This window comes from Carcharodon carcharias, chromosome 23, assembly GCF_017639515.1.
Source record: "Carcharodon carcharias isolate sCarCar2 chromosome 23, sCarCar2.pri, whole genome shotgun sequence".
NCBI classification, from domain to species: Eukaryota; Metazoa; Chordata; class Chondrichthyes; order Lamniformes; family Lamnidae; genus Carcharodon; species Carcharodon carcharias.
This window is the reverse complement of record NC_054489.1, coordinates 20,557,243-20,571,705: the sequence shown is the minus strand read 5'-3', so window position 1 is coordinate 20,571,705 and position 14,463 is coordinate 20,557,243. Positions and strand designations below refer to the sequence as shown.

Here is a 14,463-nt window from a genome sequence, read left to right as displayed (position 1 = left end):
GGTCACACCCGGTAGATTAAGTACCTCAAGTCCGGTCAGTGGTCAGGGTCAGCAGGGTGTGACTGCAACTGAGGCAGGTAGACGGATCCTGTGTTCAGGAACAAAGGAGCCTCAGCTCTTGACCTTGTCCAACAGGTACGAGGTACTTGCTTCCTGTGTGGATGAGGAAGAGGGCTGTAGGGTGGATGAGCCAGCTGACCATGGCACAGGAGGCCATTCAAGAGGGCGGAGCAAAAAGACAAGTGGTAATTATAGGGGATTCTATAATTAGGGGAATTGATAGCTTCCTTTGTAAGCAGGATCGAGAGTCCTGCATGGTATGTTGCCTGCCTGGTGCCAGGGTGAGGGACTTCTCTGACCGGCTTGAAAGGATATTGGAGGATCCAATTGTTGTGGTCCACATCGGGACAAATAACATAGGTAAGACTAGGAAAGAGGAACTGTTTGGGGATTATCAGGAACTAGGAACAAAATTAAAGAACAGGTCCTCAAGGGTTATAATCTCTGGATTACTACCCGAGCCACGTGCAAATTGGCATAGAGACGCGAGAATAAGGGAAGTAAACAGGCGGCTAAAGGATTGGTGCGGGAAAGAGGGGTTCCATTTCATGGGGCACTGGCATCAGTATTGGAACAGGAGGGATCTGTACCGTTGGGACGGTCTCCACCTGAACCGATCTGGGATCAATGTTCTAGCGAAAAGGGTAAATAGGGTGGTCAACAGGACATTAAACTGGAAAGTTGGGGGGGCGGGGAGGGAAGGGTAAAACTCCAAGAAGTATAACTAATGGGAAACAAAGCAGCAGGTTAGCAGGTGGAAGGGTGGATTCAACTTCATGGAAAATTATGAAAAAACTGAAAAGAAAGGAGAGCCCAGGAAAGGCTATTAAAGTCTCTAGAACACAAAATAGGATAGAGTGTTTGGAAAGGGCTAGGAATCTAACTTCAAGCACATCAGATAAAGAGACGACAAAGAGAAAGGGGACGGGAAATACAGGAATGAAGGTGTTGTATCTGAATGCACGCAGTGTACGAAATAAGGTAAATGAGCTTGTGGTGCAGATTGATATTGGTAGGTATGATGTGGTGGGCATTACGGAGACATGGCTGCAAGGTGATCAGGACTGGGAGATAAATATCCAAGGATATACATCCTATCGAAAAGATAGGCAAGTTGGCAGAGGGGGTGGGATTGCTTTGTTAGTAAGAAATTAAATTAAATCGATAGCAAGAAATGATGTCGGGTCAGATGATGTAGAATCTGTGTGGGTAGAGTTGAGGAACCGCAAAGGTAAAAAAACCATAAGGGAAGTTATGTACAGGCCTCCGCACAGTCGTCAGGATGTGGGGCATAAGATACACCAGGAGATAGAAAAGGTGTGTAAGAAAGGCAAGGTTACAGGGTTACAGTGATCATGAGGGATTTCAATATGCAGGTACACTGGGAAAATCAGGTTGGTAGTGGATCCCAAGAAAAGGAGTTTGTGGAATGTCTACGAGATGGCTTTTTGGAGCAGCTTGTGGTGGAGCCCACTAGGGAACAGGCAATTCTAGATTTAGTGATGTGTAATAAGGCAGATTTGATAAGGGAGCTTAAGGTGAACGAACCTTTAGGAGGAAGTGACCATAATATGATAGAATTTATCCTGCAATTTGAGAGGAAAAAGCTGGAATCGGATGTAATGGTATTACAGTTGAATAAAGGCAACTACAGAGGCATGAGGAAGAAGCTGGCCAGAATTGACTGGGAGATGAGCCTAGCAGGAAAGACAGTGGAACAGCAATGGCAGGAGTTTCTGGAAGTAATTTGGGAGACACTGCAAAAATTCATCCCTAGGAAGAAGAAGCATAATAAAGGGAGGACGAGGCAACCATGGCTGACAAGGAAAATCAGGGACAGCATAAAAGCTAAAGAGAAAGCATACAATGCGGCGAAGAGCAGTGGGAAACCAGGGGATTGGGAAGTCTACAAAGACCAACAGAGGACAACTAAAAAAGAAATAAGGAGGAAGAAGATTAAATATGAAGGTAAACTAGCCAGTAATATAAAAGAAGATTGCAAGTTTTTTTAGATATATAAAGGGTAAGAGATAAAGTGGACATTGGGCCTCTGGAAAATGATGCTGGAGTAGTCGTAGTGGGGAGCAAAGAAATGGCGGAGGAACTGAATAGGTACTTTGCATCAGTCTTCACAGTGGAAGACACGAGTGACATCCCCAAATTTCAAGAGAGTCAGGGGGCAGAGGTGAGTATGATGGCCATTACCAAGGAGAAGGTGTTAGGAAAACTGAAAGGTCTGAAGGTGGATAAACCACCTGGACCAGATGGATTACACCCCTGAGTTCTGAAGGAAATAGCTGAAGAGATAGTGGAGGCATTAGTGGTGATTTTTCAGGAATCACTGGAGTCAGGGAGAGTCCCAGAGGACTGGAAACTCACTAATGTAACCCCTCTGTTTAAGAAGGGACTGAGGCAAAAGACGGGAAATTACAGGCCGATTAGCCTGACCTCGGTCATTGGTAAGAATTTAGAGTCCATTATTAAGGATGAGATTTCAGAATACTTGGAAGTGCATGGTAAAATCGAGCAAAGTCAACATGGTTTCATCAAGGGGAGGTCATGCCTGACAAATCTGTTAGAATTCTTTGAGGAGCTAATGAGTAGGTTCGACAAAGGAGAGCCAATGGATGTTATCTACTTGGACTTCCAGAAGGCCTTTGACAAGGTGCCGCACAGGATGCTGCTCCCTAAGATAAGAGCCCATGGTATTAGAGGCAAGGTACTAGCATGGATAGAAGATTGACTGTCTGTCAGGAGGCAGAGAGTGGGGATAAGGGGATCCTTCTCAGGATGGCGGCCGGTGACTAGTGCAGTTCTGCAGGGGTCAGTGTTGGGACCACAACTTTTCATTTTATACATTAATGATCTAGATGAAGGAACTGAGGGCATCCTGGCTAAGTTTGCAAATGATACAAAGATAGGTGGAGGGACAGGTAGTATTGAGGAGGCAGGGAGGCTGCAGAAGTATTTGGACATGTTAGGAGAATGGGCAAAGAAGTGGCAGATGGAATACAACATGGGGAAGTGTGAGGTCATGCACTTTGGTAGGAAGAATAGAGGCATAGACTATTTTCTAAATGGGGAGAGAATTCAGAAATCTGGAGTGCAAAGGGACTTGGGAGTCCTAGTCCAGGATTCTCTTAAGGTTAACTTGCAGGTTGAGTCAGTAGTTAGGAATGCAAATGCAATGTTGGCATTTATTTCGAGAGGACTAGAATATAAAAGCAGGGATGTGCTGCTGAGGCTTTATAAGGCTCTGGTCAGACCATATTTAGAATATTGAGAGCAATTTTGGGCCCCGTGTCTCAGGAAGGATGTGCTGGCCCTGGAGAGGGTCCAGAGGAGGTTCACGAGAATGAACCCAGGAATGAAAGGCTTAACATATGAGGAACGTTTGAGGACTCTGGGTCTATACTCGATGGAGCTTAGAAGGATGAGGGGGGATCTAATTGAAACTTATAGAATACTGAAAGGCCTGGGTAGAGTGGACATGGGGGAGATGTTTCCATTAGTAGGAGAGACTAGGACCCGAGGGCACAGCCTCGGAGAAAAGGGAAGACCTTTTAGAACAGAAATGAGGAGAAACTTCTTTAGCCAGAGAGTGGTGAATCTATGGAATTCATTGCCACAGAAGGCTGTGGAGGCCAGGTCATTGAGTGTATTTAAGACCGAGATAGATAGGTTTTGATTGGTAAGGGGATCAAAGGTTCCAGGGAGAAAGCAGGAGAATGGGGTTGAGAAACTTATCAGCCATGATTGAATGGTGGAGCTGACTTAATGGGCCGAATGGCCTAATTTCTGCTCCTATGTCTTATGGTCTTATGGTCAACTCCATTGTCCCCAAATGGAAAAACCAAAGTGCCCTTTTTCTGAGGGGGCACAACTAATAAAGGACTTCACCACAGAAAAAAGGGAAATTTATAAACTTGTCATGTCCCTGTGCTGCCCATATGTTTACCAACCCTCCAGGGTTGCCCTGGAATCTCTAAAAATTAATCTCTATAGATACTGCTGTGAACAACACAAGGAAAAATATCTTCGGAGCATTAAATTAATTTTGTCCTTATTTTCACTTTATTTGTATATTTTTGTTCATTGGAGAAGAGAAAAATGATTGTTTGACTGGAAGGACCAGATGATCGTGTGATAAAACCTCTGGATGGGCCAGAGGTCACATGTTAAAAACCTCCAGGATTACATCCAGCCAGAGTTAGCAACCCTAGGTGTCCATCGTCATGGCAGGCCCCAAACATACTGCTGGATAGTGCATGCTCTCATGAGCAACCCAAGCCACAGGCAAATGTATTCCTGTATTAAGTACTTGAACAAAAAACACTATTTAGCAAATGCTGGAAATCTGAGCCAAAAACAGAAAATGCTGCGAACAGAAAGTAGCACAGGCAGCATCTATGAAGGACAGACAAGTTGATGCTTCGGATGTGTGGAACCATAGTTAAGAGTAGAAGATACAACTGATGAATAAGAACAGATATGTTTCTTTATCCTGGCTGAACATATTCCTGGAGATTTCAATAGGTGGCCTCCGACCACCCCAGCAATTCAAACAATGAATTTCCCCATTTAATACACAAAAATATCACAAGTTGGTTACAAAACACAAAACAAAGAGCAGCTGTTAATGTATTGACTCAGAATTTGCTGAGGAAAAGAAGTGGTTTTCCACAAGGATCTGTGCTGTTGTTCACCATTTACATAAACAATTTTTATCTGGGTTTTGGAAGTACACTTAAATGATGGAATTTCACATTGTGCTATAATGATTGGAAAAAGACATTCATCATCTCATCTTCCAAAAAATGCATAACCTATTAATATATTCCCAAAACTGACCTGTGCAATTTATTTAATTAATTAATTAATTAATTAAGGCCACCTGTTGAAATCTCCAGGAATATGTTCAGCCAGGATAAAGAAACATATCTGTTCTTATTCATCAGTTGTATCTTCTACTCTTAACTATGGTTCCACACATCCAAAACATCAACTTGTCTGTCCTTCATAGATGCTGCCTGTGCTACTTTCTGTTCGCAGCATTTTCTGTTTTTGGCTCAGATTTCCAGCATTTGCTAAATAGTGTTTTTTGTTCAAGTACTTAATACAGGAATACATTTGCCTATGGCCTGGGTCGCTCATGAGAGCATGCACTGTCATTGAGTCTTATTCAATATTTTATGGTTTTAAATTAGAAAGTACACAGGGCCATGAAAAGTCACACTGAGGATAATAAGCTTCCAGAGCTTTTTTTAAAGCTGTGCTTCTATGTAGTTTACCCAGTTTTGTAAATCTATGTATGCATTTTATTTAGGCAAAATTTCCTCTTCTTTCTGTGGAGCATACATAGTTTAGTCTGCTGTACAAAAATTTGCCCTAAACATTTTTGATGATAATGCCAACAGTCATGAATTCATATATTGATTGTTCAGAAAGAAGTTTTATAAAATAAGAGATAAATTACATTATTTTAAATGAAATGCACTGAGGTGACATTTATGCTAACACAGTTATAGTTTTTCAAAAAGCACATCTCAGTGAAAATAATAGGGAATTCAAAGATGTGGAAATTTTCTTTTACAATTGGACAGGATCTTTTGCAGACCTGCCAAAATGTTCAAGATTTTCACAATGACTGTTCGTAACAGAGACAAGTGAATCAATATAGGCCTAATTATGCAGAAAAAAGTAGTTTTGGTTAAATAGGTTTGGTAAACTCTTCCTTTACAAGTCTGATATACTCTACACATATTTATTGTTTCAGAGGAGCACATGTTCAATAGGCAATCGTGCGTGGTTGCTGCAGAACAACATGGCCCAGTGACTGACTGCATGGAAGAACAGCAATGATTCTAGTGCAAGCTGTCAACATTCAATTTTTATAAATGCAAAACGGTGCAGAATTTGGAAATCAAAAATAAAATAGAAAATGCTGGAAATACTCAGCAGGTCAGGCACTATCTGTGGAGAGAGAAATAGACATTTCAGATACTGTCTAACCTGCTGAGTATTCCTGACATTTTGTTTTTATTTTAATCAATTACAGAAGGGATAATCAACAAAAGAAACTGAACATGGTAGATTTCTATGTGGAGGTAACAGGTGTAGTGTTATATAAAGGGCCCTTATTTTATCAGCAAAGCATTTGAAATTAGGTGTTTTCCCAGAAAATGTTTCTCAATTCCTTATATACATACACATGTTCCTTCACACAGCATGGTGTAATTCTGAAAGCAGGTGTCTTTAAACAGATTTTCCCATGTCCTAAAATAATAAATTAACAATATTTATCAAGCCAAAATGTATATTAATACCCAGAGGAAACAAACTAAATGTGGTCTCATTTCTGAGATCCATTTTGTACTGAAGAGTGTTTTGTTCACAGGTACAGTACATGTAAGTTCAATATTATTTTCTGAATTTTCTTAGATTACCCTGATTTTCAAATATAGAAATGTTGATCTTGTTCTTGTACATATTTGTAAACTCTGCATTTCAATATATTTTCTGAAAAATCTATGATTGTCTATTATTGAATTTCATGAATTTTTAATGAAAGGAAACAATAACATTTGGGTAAGTATTATCAGTAATTTGCGGTGTTGTGATTTTAGTTGTAAAATATTTAATGCTTTAAGAGTGTCTATATTCACGGACAGAGGCTGTAGAATCATAGTGCGATATGTAACTCACTTTGCACTGTGTCTGCTTAAAATTATGTTTCTAAAAGAGAAATTTGTGGGAAAAAAATAAATGTGCATTTTCTTTATTCTGCACTGAAATGAAAAGAAAATCTCCCCAGGGATACACACCATTTTCTTGAAACAACCTTAAAACTAGAATAAGGAACAGACCTGACGGTTTTGTTAATTAAAGTGCCAAACTGTGTGGAATTGAACCATACAGCCCAAGAAGGTCCTAGGTTGACTATGCTGAACTAGCAATGCAGCATTAGCATCCCTAGATCAAACAGGGATCTCACTTTTGCCCACTATTCATTGACCCTTGCTGAAATGGAAGTCTGGCTGAACATGGTGTGAATGCCCTTCATGGTAAAATAGTCTGTCAGTGCTCACTATCTAAACTCACTTCTGAAGAATGACCATTTAGGTCATATTGCAGAAGGTTGCTGTTATGACACAGCAGTTGGTAAAGGTCGAGTTGCTTAAATCCCAGAGGGAAACTGTCATCACCTATATTTTCAATTGGTATGTTTGAGATGCAGCTCTGAATTCAGGAATAAAACCATCCAGCCTCAAAAGGTTTTTTTATACAAAACCAAATTAAACATTTATCAATTTAACAATCAATTTAAAGACAGACACATGTCTACGAATTACTACCATAATAACTTTTAAACAAATTCCCAAATTAACCATTTCCAGGTAAATCTTCACCAAGGTAACAAACCAGGCAAAGCACATTTGACCTTAAAAATTCAAAATGAGGTCCCTTTCAATTTGCAGACACAGTTGTTGGTTTACAGGCTGGTTAGATCTTACATGCCTCTGACCTGCACACACAAAACTCCTTTCTGTTTATACCCAGCTTTCCATTTGAATGTAAAATTTCCATTGTATTACTAGTTTTTTAAAAAAATGTTACCTCTCCTAACAATAATCCTTTCATTCCACCAACTTTATTAGTAATACAAACACATTGCTTGGCATTTCCCAGCTAGGTGCAGGATTTTACCATTATTTTGAATAGTTTATTCAACAAATGCAAATGTCACCTTTACATTCTAACTCCTTACATTTATCTAATTAACATCTCAAAACTATTATACATCAAAGCACCCAGACTAGCTGGCTTTAATCCAATTAAGCCACACACAAGACACACACCCTACAAGTCCAATTTAAACATAATTTCCAATAACATTATTCACATTAGTAGCTCTTCATGACAGTTGCCAATACATGAGGTCGCGTTCCAATAAAATTTGTTGTCTCCATAAAAGGATGGAACCATGGGAGGAGGAAAAATATTTGGCTTCAGTCAATATTTTTTATTCAAAGAGGCTAAGGCCCAAGGCTTATGGCGCAGGGTGTATAGACATTGAAATAATAGGAGAGAATACAAAGACAAATCAGTGAGTTGTGGATTAAATGAAGTAGCGTCTGGTTTATAAAGTTTGCAGGAGGAAAGAGGTGTGCATTTCAACAGAAGTTTTGGAAAGAATAAAATTGGAGTAAGCAACAATTCTATGAGTCTTAATCATGGTTTTATGATAATTCAGGGAAGAGGAAGAATCTACAACATATGCATTCTTGGTTTACATGATACCAGGTTCTACACTTGTATGGTAAGACGGGGTTATTTTGATAAATTGACAGCAACTGTGCTTTCTTCTATAATCTTTATCAACACAACAAAGAAGTTTGAAATTTCAATGCATCAGTCATCAGAAAAATGTGAATCCCAAAAATCCAGTAAAACTGTTAGCATTTGCACACAAGAACAGGACATATCAAATTGATTAGATCAATATCTTGTAATATTGTAATGTACCTTGGCTGGTACATGTATAATTAAACTTCAACTCAAGTCTTAAAAGTCTTTACCTTATTTAATTGTTCATTTCTCTTTTAATTCAAGATTCATAACAATGGCATTTCTCGTGATGATGATTCTGATTGGCTGTTTTCTGCAGGGAAGTCAAGGGCTTAAGATTTCAGCATTTAACATTCAGAGATTTGATCAGTCAAAAGTCAATAATCATGTGACCCTTGGCATTCTCATCCAGGTGAACAAAATCAAAGCAAATGTTTTGTGATAGAAGTAGATTGAGCACACATTTATTTTCATTTTCTCTTAGATTTTACAAAGGTATGACCTTATCACCATCGAAGAAGTCATGGAAGCTGATAATTCAGCAATAACAAAACTAGTGATGGAACTGAATTGGTAAGTAATTAGGAGCATCAGCCTTGAATTTATTTTGGGGCTGGAGTTTTTTTATCCTTTCATGGGATGTAGGCATCACTGGCAAGGCCAGCATTTGTTGCCCATCCCTTACTACCCTTGGCTTACTGGGCCACTTCAGAGGCCAGTTAAGAGTCAACCACATGGCTGTGGGCTTGGAGTTACATGTAGGCCAAACCAGATGAGTTTTTACAACAATAATTGTTTCATTACTGAGATTAGCTTTCAATTCCAGATTTTTTTTTAAAAAAATGGAACTTAAATTCCATCAGCTACCATGAACCCACGTCCCCAGGGAATTACTCTGGGCTTACTAGTCCAGTGACGTTGCCACTACCCCACCATCTCCTCCTAAAGAAGTTATGCAGGTCAGAGCAGAGATGAATGTTAATCTGTCCCGACCTCAGTAACAGAAGACCTGCGAGGTTTGAATTCGCGGGCCCTATCTGCATAAACCCCATCAATCTCCTGCTCAAAACCAGTGGGATGCGACTGCTGATCAGTGGGTGGGAGAGGAATGTTGGGAAGCTGGACTGAAGAAACAGTTTTGAAAACTTAGGTAAATTGTTGGATGGTGTTTAGAAGGACGATGCAGTAATGAAAAGGTGGGGAAGCCTATCCACAAACCTGAACACCAGAACAAAGAAACAGTAAAAAACTGGGAAATAAAACTACTGGTCTGAGCTGTTTTTTCCCTTCTGGGACACCACACCAACTGTGTGTTATGCCAAACATTACCATTTTGAACAATGGCTATTCACATTAACAATAAGTTTCTTCTTTCTGTTGTAAGGCATAAATCGTTTATATTACTCTTGAATAAGATTTTTTGACCAATGGTTGCATTTTAGTCAAATTAGATATACTAACTGAAAATACAAACAGAATTCACACTCTCAGTGACTGAGACCAAAATTTGGATTCATCACGTAATACATTGTATTTTAAGATAGCTTATTTTTCATATTGGACCATAGCTTAAAGATTTTGTACATCAATCTATTTGAATTACTTCAAATAAGCACATAAATTATTTTTCTTTCAGGTCAACTAAACTGCAATACAATTTCATCACTTCTGATTACCTTGGCCGCAGTGCATACAGGGAAAAATATGCATTTGTTTATAAGTAAGTCTCCTACTTCAGTACAGGTTGCTCATCAATTGACCTCCCATCATTGCAGTGATGGACGAATCGATTAAGTTGACTAAATTCATTTATTTGCTCTACTTTCTCGACTTGTTAATTCTCCCATCTCACAACTACATGATTTTCCTTGCTTCGTAAAATGAAAGGCAGACAGTCTGTGAAATCTACACAAATAATATTCTATGACTGCCCAACAAAAGACACATTTGAGTAATGTAGACTGGTGCCTTTCTGGCAGGTTTCCATGTCTGAATAAGTTAGCTGAATGGCAAACTTCCCCTTCACTATTCCACACATCCCCAGAACCGAATGTACCAAAGTTAATACTCGGGATGAGTTTTAATGCCCTCTCCCAAGTTGAGTTTAGAGGTGGGGGTGGGGAGGAGCATTTAATCAAGTTAGAGGATGTGGGGTTGGGTCCCCGCCACCTTCCCACCTTTGCCCCGATTAAATCTGGAGAAGGAAGGCTTGTGGACGGCCTTCCCACCCTGAAACCAATTGAGGCCCTTAAGTGGGCAACTAATGCCCAGTTAAGAGCCCTCATCCCACTGCCGCAGGTATTCAACCAGTGGCAGGCAGGACAGTCAAAATGAAGCAAGCTCCAAAAGCAAAACCCTGCCAAGAGCCGCCTCCCTGCCTTTTATTCCAACCCCTCTCCTGCCACTACAGCCAGCAACATCCTCCCTGCAATTCTCCTCCCGCCCTCAACTCGCCTGTGGCCTGGTTTCCTCGCTGATCCTGGGCCTCTGGTGGGTGCATTATCGGCAGCTACCACTGTTCCCCTGGTGATGCTGATGGCAATGAGGAGCTGCCAGCCTCTGCTTGGGATTTCCATTGCTGCATGGGGTCCTTGATCCTAGGTCAGGCCAGCCTGACTGGCACTTAATTCAGCAGGTCATTTTCCCAATGGAGACGACACGGGGCTCTCGCCAGCGCCCCAGCCAGCGGACGAGACCCCTGTCACTTGGATTGAATTCCGCCCTCAGTATCTACCACTGACAGTCCAACTTTCAACTATTATGGCTGCTATTATATCATTCTATTATAGTAACGTTGTTGTCTAGCATTTCCATTCCCAATTGATAACTCCCAGTTCACTGTCCACTGTATCAGCACTCTGACCAACAGGCAGCTCTCTTCCATCATAATTACATCTGGGATCTATGCAGATTTATTGCATTAATTGGGAAATTTGAGGGTTAAAAATCAAGTAATGTAGATTTAAATTAAATGGTATTCCCATAGTATCACTTTGGTAAGTCAGATGATGTGTTCCTTTATAAAAATTAAAATATTACATCACATGATGCAAATTATCTTGCCACTGAGGTGCAAGTATGTTTAACTTAGCCTGTCCCTTACGTCACGTTGTCCGATTACTGTCTTTAAGAAACATCCTGAGATCAATTAGAGATTAATTGTTATCAGTGAAGAAAGTTTGAAGATTGGTGAGTACTTCAAAATTTCGAGGTTAACTGAAGTTAATTGGAAACAATAACCCTTTTACCTCATTCCTGTCCTTTTTAAATTTCATGTGGACTTGGCTTTATTGATTGATTTTTAGATAAAGCACAATTTTTCGAATTAACATTTCCAAAGCCGTAAAAGCAATTTATTGCAAAAGTGCATATACGATCCAGAATCTGTTTTATTTGCTAAGATCTGATTATCATTTTTGGTCATGGCTTTTCCAGTTGTGATAATTTTTGGATGTTGTGCTTTCAATGTTAAATTTTAGGTTAAAGATGGACTTGACAGGGTGGATGTGGGAAGGATGTTTCCTGTTGTGGAATAATGTAGAACTAGTGGTCGCTGTTTAAAAATAAGTGGTTGCCCATTTAAGACAAATGAGGAAATTTGTTTTCTCCCAGAGAGTTGAGAGACTTTGGAATTCTCATCCTCAAAAAGTGGCTGAGGCAGAGTCTTTGGATATTTTTAAGGCAGAACCAGTTAGTGCACAATTATATCTTTAATTTAACTTTAATTTATCTATTCAAAAGATAAGTCTTTAAAAATGTAGATCTTAATTAAGCCAACGAAACAGAGGATCCTCTGTGCAGCGTCAGCTGATTCTAGCTGTGAGAGTCATTAAGGCATGACAGTTAGCCCCAGTATCATGGGGTTAGGAAAGAGATAAAGCTTTTACTCCTAATCAATAGGCAGTAACCACTGCTGAAAAACGTGACATTGTGTTTGTCAGGTAATCAGGATGATCTCATACCATCAGTTTACTGATCTCGCAAGTGAAAGATGGGCACATAGATAGGTACCAGAGGGTGAGCAGTACTCATGGTGTATTGATTCACAATATACTCGGAGCGCAACAGCTGTTCACTTCTGAGTGAAACTTCACAAAACATGCAACTCAAAACAATACAGCAATAGAATTGATGTGATCTAATTTGGGGACTTAACAAAGCTTGGCATTGACATACTTACAGCAGTTACTTAACTCCACAAGCTACAAAAGTTCATATGCAATATCCTTACAATATGGAAACACCCATGAACATGAAGCAATGCTTTCAGGAGAAACAGGGAGAAAAATGGACAGAAAGAGTAGATCTTGCTGTTTGAAATGCTATAGGTAAGGATTCAAAGAAGCATTTCCAGATGGACCACATTTAGACTTCAATAAACTTGAAAAATTGTGCAAATCTTTAGTAGTGCTCAAGTACAATTAACCTGGCAGTTGAACATGGCTGCTGACTTTGTTTCATTCTCATGTTTTGTTTTGTTTCCGACAGTGAGAATATTCTCAAGCCTATGGCGTGGTATCACTTTGATGATGGCTGTGAACAGTGTGGGACGGACACTTTCATCCGCGAGCCTTTTATAGTGAAGTTCCACTCGCTCACTACAAGTAAGATTTCAAACGTTTATTTTTGAGAAAATCTTGGCTACACTAAAACTGCTAATTTATTCTGGCGAGCCTGCTGACAAATGAAAAACCAAGGCTCAAGACCCAAGTATAGGAAGGAGACCTGCTTCAGTCCTGATGAAATATGCTGTTAGTAACCAATTCCTTAGTTGGGAGTACAAATAATTTACTGCCGCATTACACTGCTTTGTGTTCTGAGAAAGAAATATGGTACTCAGGATAATTGGTTTGTACTGCAGATTTTTAATGTCAACATTAAGCAGCACCAGGACACTGTCAGCTGCATACTTGACCTTTACAAAGTCAGTATCATGAAGACATTGAACTGGTTTGAGTGGTTTTAGTCTCCAAGCCTCATTTGACTTTATATCATGAACCATGTGACATAAAGTAACAGATGACATTATTATTGAGGCTACAAAGTGGTACCATAGTGCTATAAGAATTTTATTGGTCGTTATTACTTTATTTTTTTCCTCCTTCCAACCCAAGCCAGAAAGGAATGAAAGGCAAACTGTTCTTACAGTTTTTTCCCATTACTTTTCTTCAGCATGAGGATGCAGGTCATTCAGTAGTTCACCATCTGATGCTCTTTCTCTCCTGGTGAGACACTACTTGGGGCCTGATTTTAACTTACTCAAAACCCATTCACTTACACAGAGGTAAACCCAGCCCTTGTACTTTGGTGCTTCCCTTAACAGGCTGAGATCAGGAACTCACCATATGGGAAATGATTGTCACAAATGTGCAACTTACTACCCCATGGGGCACGTTAATTCTGCAACATGCATTTCACCCTATGATGAGTTATTTTACTTCTATGTAATTATATATCTATTTTAGAATGTGTAAACCTGAAAACTAGCACAATTTGGAGTCAATTATGCCAAAACTGGAAACTCGTGGTGTTTGTGTTCCTTGATATTTTACCTTTATTTCTATGGCTTTTGGAAGCAATGATATAGAATAGAATTTTTATCATCCCCTGAATAGAAATTTAAATATAGCTCTCGTCTTCAGAATAACCTTCCATGAGTGAGATCTAAGAAGTAACAGCCTTCGCAAACTCTTTGATAATAACCTCTGGTACAATGTGTTTTGACAGTTGTCAAGGATTTCGTCCTCGTAGCTATCCACACCAGTCCAAGTTATGCTGTCAGAGAGGTTGATGCATTGTATGATGTTTGGGCTGATGCAAGGGATCACTTCAATACAGAGGTGTAGTTGATTAAGCTAAGTAGCAAATGTATTACCATGTATACTCTGTATAAGTTGTTTTTTAGACAAAACTTTTAGGCAAAAAGTAGGGGTTCAACATATACATGCGGAATATTTTCAAGGGGTTGAAATCCATGAATGTCGAGGGGCAACTGTTATCTTAAAACATGAAAAATATTTACTAATTACCAGTAAGCAGCACCATATCTGTTGT

At 39.6% G+C, this 14,463-nt stretch overlaps 1 protein-coding gene across 1 annotated transcript in view; it reads left to right on the top strand.

The window, feature by feature from the left end:
• The window catches only part of LOC121269118 (deoxyribonuclease-1-like), a 39,066-nt gene that overhangs the window by 9,037 nt on the left and 15,566 nt on the right, over positions 1-14,463 (top strand). The window contains exons 2-6 of the mRNA XM_041173589.1: positions 8,674-8,821; positions 8,894-8,982; positions 10,046-10,129; positions 12,898-13,013; positions 14,137-14,249. Coding sequence (XP_041029523.1) covers positions 8,674-8,821; positions 8,894-8,982; positions 10,046-10,129; positions 12,898-13,013; positions 14,137-14,249 — 550 coding nt within the window. The remainder of the gene's footprint in view (positions 1-8,673; positions 8,822-8,893; positions 8,983-10,045; positions 10,130-12,897; positions 13,014-14,136; positions 14,250-14,463) is intronic.